Source organism: Vulpes lagopus, chromosome 16 (assembly GCF_018345385.1).
Source record: "Vulpes lagopus strain Blue_001 chromosome 16, ASM1834538v1, whole genome shotgun sequence".
NCBI lineage: Eukaryota > Metazoa > Chordata > Mammalia > Carnivora > Canidae > Vulpes > Vulpes lagopus.
The window spans coordinates 34644140-34656642 of NC_054839.1; the positions used below are offsets into that span (position 1 = coordinate 34644140).

General features: G+C 33.9%; 1 protein-coding gene across 6 annotated transcripts in view; it reads right to left on the bottom strand.

The window, feature by feature from the left end:
- Window positions 1-12503, bottom strand: part of PIBF1 (progesterone immunomodulatory binding factor 1) — a 194722-nt gene that overhangs the window by 69495 nt on the left and 112724 nt on the right. For all 6 annotated transcript variants that reach the window (XR_005984091.1, XM_041731278.1, XM_041731274.1 and 3 more), the window contains 2 exons: window positions 11982-12132; window positions 7498-7588 (listed from right to left, as the gene is read on the bottom strand). Coding sequence is in view for 5 of the 6 variants with exons in the window: in XM_041731278.1 (XP_041587212.1) it covers window positions 7498-7588; window positions 11982-12132 (242 nt within the window). In the remaining variant the exon portion in view is untranslated. The remainder of the gene's footprint in view (window positions 1-7497; window positions 7589-11981; window positions 12133-12503) is intronic.

Consider the following 12503-nt stretch of genomic DNA (forward strand, 5'->3'; position numbering starts at 1 on the left):
TATATAGGTACTGGAAATACATAGTTTCTACCTGGAGGATCTAACAGTTTGCTGAGGAAGATGAGCAAATAAATTACCACAGAATGCTAAATGCTAAGAAGGGGCACACTAAAGGATGAGAACGAATCCTGACTAACCTGGTGAGGAGGCAGAGAAATAGAATTCTTGGTAGAGGGAAAAGCATAGGTAAAGGATGATGTGTGGGGGTATGGTATGGATTGATAACATGTATGGTGCGTGGTAAGGCCTGAAGCTAGAGGGTAAAGGCAGGGATGAAAGGCCTTAAGTGTTAAACTGAATTTTATCTGTAAATTGGCTAGGCATGACATGATCAGATTTGCACTTGGAGAGTTCTCTGTTAACACTGTGGAGAAGGAAGAAGACTTGAGCCAATTATAAAGTTATGATCACAGTCTAGACTGGTGGGCTCCAAAAGCAATTATGTGCAAAACAATCCATTGAAGTGTGGGAAATTTTACTTATATTTATTTTAATATTAAGTGCCTTTAAATTTTAATTTTCTATGTACGTTTTATATTTTAATGTACATAATACGTTATTCATATGATAGTATAAATACATGTACATGTATTGTTAGGTGAATGCTCAATTTTTTTTTCTCAATAGGGAGTCATATCAAAAAGTTTAGAGACCATCGGTCTAGGACAATTTTGTCCCATAGAAACATAAACGCAAACCACATATATTACCTAAACATTTTTAGGAGCCACATTCAAAATATTACAAAGTCCTTACCTCACATGTTATCAAAAAAATTAACTCGAAATGGATCAAAGATCTAAGTGTAAAACTAAAATATAAACTCTTAGAAGAAAACACAGGAGTAAACCTTCTTGACCTTGGATTTGGTAAAGGATTCTCAGATATGGCATCAAAAGCACAGGCAACAAAAGAAAAATTAGAACTTTATATAACACCTCTATTTCTTCATACCCTAGTTCACAATGGACATAATCTTTAAAAGTTTTGCTAATAACTATACATGAACAATAGAATCTTACTTTCAGTTTCTTCATTTGTGAGGTTAAACATCTTTTCATATGTCTGTCAGGTATCTGTATTTCTTATTTAATGAAGTGATGTTTATGTCCTTTTCTGACCCACTTCAAATCTTACCTACTAGTAGTAGTTAATTCTACTCTATCTAAATTATTGAAAAATATCAGGCCTTCTGTAATCTCAATTGAACCTACCTTATTTACCATTAATGTCTACTCTACCTAATGTTGCATAAACATATTTTGGATATTCCTTCCACTATACCTCTGTTGGTCCCCCAGTCTGAAAAAGGTTATTTCACTGCCTGGCAAACCCAACTTTTTTTTTTCTTAAAGTAGTCTTTAGGGGCAGCCCGGGTGGCTCAGCAGTTTAGCGTTGCCTTCAGCCCAGGGTGTGATCCTGGAGACCCGGGGTCGAATCCCACGTCAGGCTCCCTGCATGGAGCTTGCTTCTCCCTCTGCCTGTGTCTGTGCCTCTCTCTCTCTCTCTCTCTCCATGTCTCTCATGAATAAATAAATAAAATCTTAAAAAAAAAAATTAAGTAGTCTTTACCCTGGGCATGGAACCCATTGCGGGGCTCAAACTCAGGACCCTGAGATTAAGACCTGAGCTGAGATCAAGAGTCAGATGCCTAACTGAGCCACTGTGGCACCCCAGACCCAACTTTTTCTTAAAGTCTCCCTTCAAGTTCCACTTCCTCTATTTCTGACCATGCAAGTCTTTACTGATCTCTATTCCTCTGGCTGACATAGTTTAGTGTACAAGATGGCACTAAATTATATATATTTTTTGATGTTTCATGATATTCTTTTATGTGTGTTAATTTTTTCTTTTCCAACAGATGCAACTTACATGAAGACAGGATAGACACTTAATAAATCCTTCTCGACTGATTTTGTTCTACGCGAATTTTGTTCATATGAACACCCATACTAGAAACTATATTCTTAGATTGCAGAGTTTCAGTATTAAAGTATGACTCATGCTCAGCATCTAAACACTGAACTAGTAATAAAAATGTGCATAAGGTTAATAAAAGGTGGCAAATATTACAGATACCAAGTGATTTCTTCTATACTTCAACCTCCTACATCTTTAAATGTGGCATATTGTTGTGAAGAATGATTTGGTGTCCTAAGTGGATTCTGTGTAGAAATCTGAGTGTTAGAAGTGGGAAGAAAAAAAAAAAAAAAAAAAAAAAAAGAAGTGGGAAGAAAGAAATTCACTTTAACTGAAATTCAAAGCAAGACAAATGAATAATTTCTCACCTATACAACTGAGTTTATGTCTCTTTAAGCATAATGCACATAGAATGAAAACAAGTCCTCTTCAACTTCTTTATAAAGAGTGACTAAAGATACAGTCAGGAAAAATGACTCCTGCTAAAGGTTGCTTTTTTTTTTTTTTTTTTGTACAGAATGTACTGAACTCAAGAAAGCACCTCTTTTACAGGCTATTTGTTGGGACACTAATATAGGTACAACTTAACAAGACTTCTTTGAATTATATTAACTGTGATTTTTACCAGCACCAAGATTAAGTTCAACATCAACTAGAAACTACTACTATAGGAGTACAGCTTTGTATCTAAATATTAAATGAAAATTTCACCTGTTACCTGGAAAAAATTTCCCATCAGGGTTATCTCTTAGCCCCTTCATCATTTCTTGACTCCAAATAGAAGTTATTCTCTTGGATCTGTCAATGGCAGCAGCACTGCTGATTATTACATATAATAGTAGTATAGCATAGTTGGGCATAGTAGTATAGCCCAACCAATGTGGACATGGTGGATCTTCATCCATATTTGTGATGTCAAAGAACAATGGAGGACTGATGTTCTGGCCCAATTCCTTCAATCTTGGTATTTTTTTTAGTATTATCAAAACTCCAAATAAATAAGTGTATTTATTTAGTTCCTTGCTAATTTGTTACTTTTCTGAAATAACATTTGTTTTTTTTAATTTTTTTTTTCAATTTTAGCAGGTCAGAAGTCTGTCTCTATTAGTATGGCATTAAAAAATTGTTAAAAAAAAAAAGAGCACTTGTTGGGGTGCCTGGGTGGCTCAGTCAGTTAGCATCCACCTTTAGCTCAGGTCATGATCTTGGGGTCCTGGGATTAAGCTCTCTGTTGGGCTCCCTTCTCAGACGGGAGACTGCTTCTCCCTCTTCCTTTGCCTCTCCCTCCTGCTTCTGTGTGCTCTCTCTCTCAAATAAATTAAAAAACAAAACACAACAAAAAAACTTTTTTTCTTAAAAAAAAAAAAAAGAGCACTGTGCAGAATGATTCTAGATTCAAATTCTTCAGGTTGGTCCTATACTGCCTATTCTGTTGGTAATTACTGAGAACCAAATAGTGGTCTCACGCTGATTATCTGTAGTCATATGAAACTTTTCCTAGTTTCTTCTATAGGTTTAAACTTTCAAGTTGTTAATAAATAGAACATCAGTAACTTTTGAAGGACTATTCCTAAAACCAACCCAAATGAAGTAAGTACAACTTTTCCTAGGGACAAAAATGAAAACTCATATACACAGAAATAAAGAGAGAAAAACAAATTTTCATTATATACCAAAGTTTGCTAGAGAAAAAAAAAAGTTTCCTCTGCTTTAATTTTTTTCCTTTATTATAAAGCTCAGTCTACTGTGAAAGTTTCAACTTAAAGCTCTTCATAAAACTAGGCAGAAACTAAAACAAAAGGTCTATAGTATGCAGTAAATCTTGGAATTTGAAAGGTTTAAAAACCTTCAGAAAAGGCTATCCATTCAGATCTGCCAAAGCAAACAGAGCAGCACACACTGAGACCATGTTAGTGCCTGGGTGTTACCCATTTAAAGTTGCAGGTTAAAGAGCATAACCAAAACATGTAACCAGAAAATCTTGTTTGCTATTTTCAAAACAATCATGACCGAAACAAAAACATTACTTCAGATTTTCAAGTTTGGTCAAGTCAAGAGCCCATTTCATTTTAATCTACTTTCATTGTATAAGCCCTTTTAACTTACCGCAACTGTGTCCCAGAAAGAGTTTGATGTGATATTTCGTTATTGTTCATTATCTCCATTGAAACTTCAAAATATGAGTAAGCTGATTTGATCATTATAATGTGGTCAAGAGACATTTTTGAGAGTTATTTTTCAAACTACAAAAATTAATTTTGCTACCTTTTTTTTTTTGTTGTTAAATAGGAAATGGGCATTATAGTATGTCTTAAAACTGGTATTAAAAAAAGTCAATCTCAAAACTGGTTTCATGTCCAGGGGAGTCTCTCAACTAATTAAGAAGTCTCATGAAAATTCTCAAGCAAAATTTTTAAGTGAAAACTTAAATTGTATGTAACGTTTTTAGAACATTAGCTTTTCCTCTAAATCAACTATGTAAGTTCCTCTAAGAAATATTAATCGGTATAACAAACTAACCTTTTACTGAATAACCCACCATATGCCAGGCACTGTTTGGTGAACTCTGCATGCATTTTCTTACTTTAATTTCATAATATACCTTGAGTAGCAACAGGCAAACCGTGAGAATTTTCAGTGACTATCAAATTTATTAACAACATGAAACTCAAAAACTGAAGGCCTGAAAATTAAAGTTTTGGATAACCATTAAAAATTATCTTTTCGAAGCAAGAAAATGTTCAATGATACAAGAAAATGTTCAAGATGGAATTATAAGATAAAAAATTAAATTTCCACGTTACATACTATAATAGCCTAAATATGCAAGGAGATGTATGTGTCTATATAAATTTTGAATGGTTATCCTTGGATGGTAGGATTACTAGCAATTTTCTAAAACAAATATATTATTTTTATAATAAGAAATTTGCTTCAATTGTTACCCTTAAGTACCTAAATCTGGTTGCTGAATATATGAGATTTTACACCAAACTTAGTATGAATGGAATATACTGTGTAGTAGTTGAAAATAAGTTCCTTTGAAATTTTAACATATTTTGGTTTAGACTGATGTATAATGAAAACTTTATTATGCAAACATTTCATTTGTGGTTCTGATTGAATTGTTTTATAATGTACCTTTAGATTCCATTGCTTTAATTTTAAATGTGAAGAATTAAATATGGAATCTCTCCAAGGCTACATTGCTTTCATGTTAAATAAGTTAAACAGAGCATGAAGTCATTGACTTCATTACAAATATCTACTAAAAAATGAAATCTAGACTTTGCAAACTTTGGAAATGTGTCAGATCCTAAACAATGGATTCTCCTTGCCACTGTTCCATTTTGTGCATGCAGTAGGCACTCAATAAAAGATGTTGAATGAATGGGCAAAGGAATGCATAAATGTCCTCTTTGGATATCTAGACTTACTTTCCCTTCACTCAGTTTAGATGACCTGAGAAGCACTTCCTCAAAATAACCCTCTGGTTCACCATGAGACGAATGTCTGGCACCAGCTGGTTGGAGATATTAATAGTATGCCCATTAGGCACTTGTTCAAGGCACATAGATAGCTCAGTGATAAAATCTTTAGAAATATTTGGATACTTAAGATTATTCAGAATATGAATCAGTTGTGGTTCCTTAAATCTTCACTCTAATTATTAAGAAATCAACATCTGTTTTTGGAAATTCTTCAGAAAAAGTAAGGTAACAGCAATAATTACTTTCAATTTTAGAGGAACTCAGCATTTAGGGCTAAAGAAAAAAGCTTACAACAGCAAAATTCCTTTTTTTTTCCCTTGTGACAAAGATTCTTTTGAAGGCTTATATCCTAAAAAAAGAAGAGACTAGACCTGCTCCTTCAAATTTCAATTTTTAGTATTCAGCAATCATTTGCCACTCACACGTCCACAAAAGTATATTTCTATTCCTCCCTCGACAATATAACGCTCCAACAAAGTGATACGCTGACAATTACAAAATAGCCTGGGTCACCCTTAGTGACCTATGGAAGGAGTGGGCAGAGAATGTGAATGGGACGGGACTATAACTGATTTTTCAAATAATACATTATTTAGAAATACCTGCATCTTCACCAGACAGAATTTAACCACTCCAGCTACAAAATGACACTTGACAGTCACCTATCCTTGATCTAAAAATTTTCTAGATATTTACTTTAACCAGTAAGGGACACAAATTCAAAGTACCCATTTGTCTTGTTATAAAATGGCCTATATCTTACATCATGGCCTTAAAGACATTTTATTCTCTGAGTCATGACTTCAAAGTTTCTACAGAAGTATTAGAGTTCGGATGAACTGTTTTTCTTACTTAGAGTATGATGTCTCTAAATGTTTCAGTCAACTCATATAAAAATAAAAGAGAAACAAGCAGCTTTGAATCCTCAAATACTCAGATGAAGAGACAATTCTACTAGGTATCTTACATCATGCTACATAGAAAAAGAGAATAAACAAGAATAAGATACAGTTGCTGACCCTGAGGTACCTTCTATCGGGCTGGGGAAAGGACATGGGAAACAAGAGCTAAGGAGATAAGAGAGATGCTCTATTGGATGGCATGGAGAAAATAGATGTTTATAGGCATAGAGATATATTGCCCCCACTTTGGGTAAAGTGGCAAATAAGGCTGGAGAGGTGGGGCCACATGGAGGGGCCTGGAGGTCTGGCAGAAATATTTAGATTCGATATGGTAGCAAATGGGGCAGTGAGATGTTTTTGCACAGAAGAATGTATTATTATTATTTTTTAAAAGATTTTATTTATTTATTCATAGAGACACAGAGAGAGAATGAGAGGCAGAGACACAGGCAGAGGGAGAAGCAGGCTTCATCCAGAGAGCCCGATGTGGGACTTGATCCAGGGTCTCCAGGATCATGCCCTGGGCTGCAGGCGGCGCCAAACCGCTGCGCCACCAGGGCTGCCCCAGAAGGATGAATTAAAGTGAGATCAAGGAGGTAGGTAAAAACAAAATCGGCTAGGTCAACTAGAAAACTGACTAATCCATGCACTATTTTTCTTAGTGTACTTTAAGGAATATCTTATGAAATCACGAGGGATCTCCCCCCAAATTTCTTGGGCTTCACAAAGTCTTTTATACTTTTAATTATAATATGTGTTCTATCTCATCTGTCTCCCTTCCTCCCTCCTTCTCTTTCTCAAGTATATGTCAAGGAATGTACACAGGTAAATAAAAAACAAGAGAAAAAGGAAGCATAATTAGTTAATTTTAACCTGAAAACTGTTGGTACGAAAGCATTTCTAACTCACTTAAAATAAATGTGAAAATAAAACTAAAATGGTGTCATTATCACTAAATCTAGTTCTAGGAAAATTCTAATGTACACTTCTATTTTACTGACCATTAAACTTACTTAAAAATACATGAAATGCATGATTATAACTTACTTTGCTTTATTTTGTGAGCAATTTAATATTTATGCATACTAAGAATAAAGTAACTTTACTTTGCACATTATCAAAAAGCATAATGTAATTACATTTAGCTTGAGTAGATAAGTAAAACAGATATATATTGATTTTACCTTTGCTTTAGTCGTCTTTTGGCCGTTGTGGGAACATTAGCACCATAGCCATAGGAAAAAAGAACCCTTTCAGCCTCATCTTCATTTTCAACTGAAAAATATTAAAGTGTATGATGTAACATAAGTTTTTTTTTTCCTTAAAAAGCATGGCAGAAGTGAAAATAAAAGAGGTCATGCTAATGAATCAGGGAGCATGAGAACATTTAAAAAGGGCTAATGCATAATCTCAAAGAGTCCATTTGTAAGTAGAAACATATTTCTTAAAGTATATGGTTGCTTAAATTCGTTCCATTTATTTTTAAAAGGTGTAAGGGCTTGCATCATATGACATGTTAAAGTTTCTTGTTATAAAGCATGAAAATACAGATGCTGTGTTATTCTGAATGATTCTAAGGCTTTTTACGTAGAATGTATGTTATGCAATTATAAGTAAGTAATGCTAACATCAATTTTACTGCTTCTCTTGATAAAAGAAAGGGCTATTTTTAATTAGGAAAGATGTGCATCATTTTATCAGAACAACTTTATCTTAACGTGTAATGATGAATCATGCATTTAAATAGGCTACTCTGAAAAAAATGTGCAGTACTAAGAATGTATTGATGGCCTTTTTTTTAATTAGAAAAAAATTCAGCAAAACCATTTACTTCTGAATTCTGCCACTGTCACACCATTCTTTTTCAGAAGGAATTTTAACTGACAGGTTAACATTTTATTATTATAAAGTTTAAAGGCAATGACAATTTTACTGTAAGTTGGGATTAAAAAATACTTAAAAGTCCATAGAACTAAAGGTTTACAAGCTTAAAGTACTCAATGACATATAACAATTTTTAATAACACTATTCAACAACAATCATTATTTAACATTAAAAAGAGAAACCTCTCAGAAGTGTTTCAGATTTAAAACAAAGCCATGTAGGTCACATTAGTAAGTGAAGCTATTTGCAGACCCATTACTGTAATATGTACATAATTGTTGACTGATCCTTTTATGACACAATAAGAATTTTAAATAAATTTTTCCTGTTTTTCTTCAACTTTACTCCTATTTCTTCATGGTGAACTAGAATCAGTTTTCAGAGGTAGAGTTATAAGCTATCAGGTAAACGTGGAAGCAAGAGATGACATATGCCATTACTATTGGTGTTATCAGCTATCATGGCTCCAGAACTGAAATGAGTTCTCCAATTCAGCTGTATCAGAATGGCAGAATGGTTCTATTAGAGGTGGCATTTAGATAACTAGATGACTCCTGTCTTTAAATTCAGAAGGAAGAAGGTAAAGGTAGTTAACATCTCAGAAATCCATCAGTTAGATATTAATGGACATCTTAAATTTAATACTCAGTGTATTAATAACTCATGGGATAACTAGTCTAGTGGTGATTTAATTACAGAAACAATGTACATGGTAAATGACACTAAAGAGATATGAATGTGACTTAGAAGTATAGAGCACTGAGCAACTACGTCTGAGTGCCACCATTTTTCTTAAGCTTGGAGCATTAGTGGGAGAATGTGTGGGGAGACTAACATTCACAGAGAAGGCACAGGAGGGCCTGTGCATGTGTAAGGGCACAGAGGTGTGAAGTTTTAGTAATTGTGAGATACATGGTTGGAGTTAGCTTAGAGAACAATGGTAGAAGGTAGGCTCAGTTCCAATTAAGAATGGAACTTAAAGTATTATTTGCTAGGCTAAGAAGTTTATTTAATTAAAAATTAATAGGAACAACAAAAGATCTTTGTTGTTGATGCTGATATTGTAGAAAAATAATTTCTATTAATGGGGGAAAAGATGGCCTATATTAGCACAGAGAACTCCTCACAAGTTATAGTAATAATCCATTTGAGACACGGTTCCTAAGAGCAAGGGAAGATGAACAAAAGAAGTTAGATTCCAGACAACTGAATAGGTGTGGAGGTGAGATAAGGCAGTAGACAGAATAAGGGAGAAACCAAGGTTGACGAAATCTGATGGTAATTAGACTTCAACCTTACTAACAGGTCAAGAATACAAGAAAATTGGTAAGTTTCACAGACAGAAGAAAAAAATGTAAGAAATGTTACACTTTTAATGCCTGTAGGAACTCTTTTACAGATCTATAGAATCATTAGCCTATGGAGAGTAAATGAAATTGTGGAAAGGGATAAGATTATTCAGGGAGAAAGTAAGTAAGTACGAACTGCAGAGTAGTTGAGGGGAAAAACCCATGGTGAACAATTAGGTACAATTAGCTAGAAGAGACAACAAAAGTGATGGAGAAGAAACAATCAGAGGCAGGTGATTCTCAAGAAGCATCTCAAGAAATGTGACAAATGCCTCGTAGAGGTAACAAGTAGGATGAGATGTAACAGAAGGTTCCAGAATCTGACAACTAGAAATCTGGTTTTCTTTTTATATTGGAACTTATTTAGCTTCTGGGCAATACCCCTCCCTCCCTTCCTTTCTGATATCAAGATCTGAGCTGAGATCAAGAGTCAAACGCTTTACCAGCTGAATTCAACATGTAAATTATCAACTATAGTTGAATATTTATAGTTCTTCCTAAAAGAATTAAATTTACATAATATAAGAGGCAGAAATCTTAAGTCTACCTTCAATGAGTTCTGAGAAATATACACACACATGTAACACAAACCCTGTAAAGATACAGAACATTCCAACACCCTAGAAAGTTCCCTAACATTTCTTTTCCCAGTTAATTTTTGGTGACAATCATCTTTACCAGCAACCACTGTTCTGCAGTTTTTCACTGCAGATTAGTTTTTCCTCTTTATATAGAATTTTATATAAATTTAGTTATATCAGGCTTCTTAGACTAAGCACAAAGTTTTTCAGATTTTCCATGTTGTTGAAGAATCATTAGTTTTTTTTTCTTTTTATTAAAGAGTGGTATTCTATAGTATAAAATGTATTATGGTTTATTTAGCCATTTTCCTGTGATAGTCACCTGGGCTACTGCCAGTTTTCGACTATTATACATACAGCTCCTAAGAATATCCTAGTAAAAGTCTTTTTGTGTGTATATGCTTTCTTTTCTCTTGGGCAAAATACATAGGAATAGAATTGCTGGATTATTGGGTAGGTTGTTTGGCTTTATAACAAACTGCAGTTGTTCTATATTCTCACTAACATTGCTATAACCAGTCTAATTTCAGCCATTCTGGTAGGTGTGTACTGGTATTATTAAAAGTGGGCCTTAACAGGCCCTTGAATTTCCATATAAATGGAGGATAAAACATATTTTAAACTTATTATAATGTTTAATATAAGTTATAAAAATAGAAATCCTTGCCTTGTACTCTCCCTTAAAGGGAAAGCATTTCTACTTCATCATTAGGTATGATGTTAGCTGTAGGTTCTTTGTAGATACCATTTATTAGATTTAGGAAGCTCTGCTCTACTCCTAATTTGTTTAGACAGAGGGACATATGCAAAGGTATGAAGAAGGAGTATGGAACTTTCAAAATAAGATGATATGATAGGGAACGGTAAGGCATGAAAGATAAAGGAGAGTCTAATTTAAAAAGTCATGCTACAGAATCTGACTTTATACTATTTCATGAAGACTGACAGAGAGGCATTAAAGCAGGTGTATGGTATAATCAAATCTGAGTTTTATAAAGATTCCTCTGACTCCAGTGAAGACACTGGAGACAAATTTGGAAACTGTTGCAGTTATCAGATATTGACCCAAGAAGTGGAAAAAAGTGATAGGAATGAAATAAAAGTGTTCCTTCAATTGGCCTACAAATATTACATAGCCTTTACAAGAAAATGTGTCTCAAATAGATTTGAATTTAACCTCAGCTTCGATTGAACTTTAAACCTACTTTATAAAGAATGCCCCTGATATTTCCAACTTTTGAAGAAAAATAATGTGCTGCAGCAAACATCTCAGTCAATGGTGAAAGGCTGATTTAAAATATTCCCTTAACACCAAGGATAACACAGGAAGACAGCACAATAAAAGGAAATAGAAGAAGTAGAAATTAAAGGTCCAGGATTATAACCAGCATACTCAATAAATTTCTGTTTTTCAAGACTCATTCAAAGTGTCACCTTCTCTCTTAGGTGTTATATTCCTCACCTCCAAGGTTGGAATTAACTTATGACCTCTTCTGTATTTCCACTGAGAAATGCCTATTTATTAATAGTAGCACATATCTGGCTACTTTAATTATCTTTACTATGTTTGTTTCTTCTAGTGGTCTAGGTTAGGAACTCTTATCAACAAGAATTATCATATGAAATCCACAGCTTTGGATTCTCACACATGTAAACTTTCAATTGTTCAACAATGGAACTGAATAAATGGAAAAATAAAATCTCTCACAGTTAACCTATTTTTTAAATGCCAACTACTGAAATTAAGATTAATTTTTAAAATAAATGAAATATACCAAAGCAGTTTTAGAAGCAATACCAGGTTCCCTGTACTGCCAGTAAGAGCTGTGTGTGTGAGGTAGTGGGTGACTTACTTTCTGCAGTTTGCATTATTATTTCATCAAGCTCTTTTTCCAATCTCTCATAAATGTCTAGCCTTGCCTGATGCTCAGAGTTCCGTGATTGAAGTTCAGTAATGCGTTTTTCAGAAGAGGCTTGGAGACTATAAAATTCTTTAGTTAAAACCTAACAGTGGAAGAAAAAAAATTGCCAAGGCAGAATTAAAAAAGGTTAGTAGTTAAGACAAATATGTGACACAAAAATACTTTTAGATTTTTTTCCTCCTTTCCTCCTTTCCTTTAAATGTGAGGAGAAAGTAGCTCAAATGAGATGAAAGGAGGTAAGACACATCTATTTCTAAGGTAAATAATTCAGTTGTTTGCAACTGAAAACTATGAAGCACTTTATTATTTGAACTGAATAAACAACAAATTTAAAACTTAGAGTTATAGAAATAAGATTAGCATTTGCTTGTTAGAACTAAGAAATGCAAGAATGTCATACTTACCAGAAGGTCATTTATTTGGCAATTGTAGCTATTGGAGAAAGACTTGCAG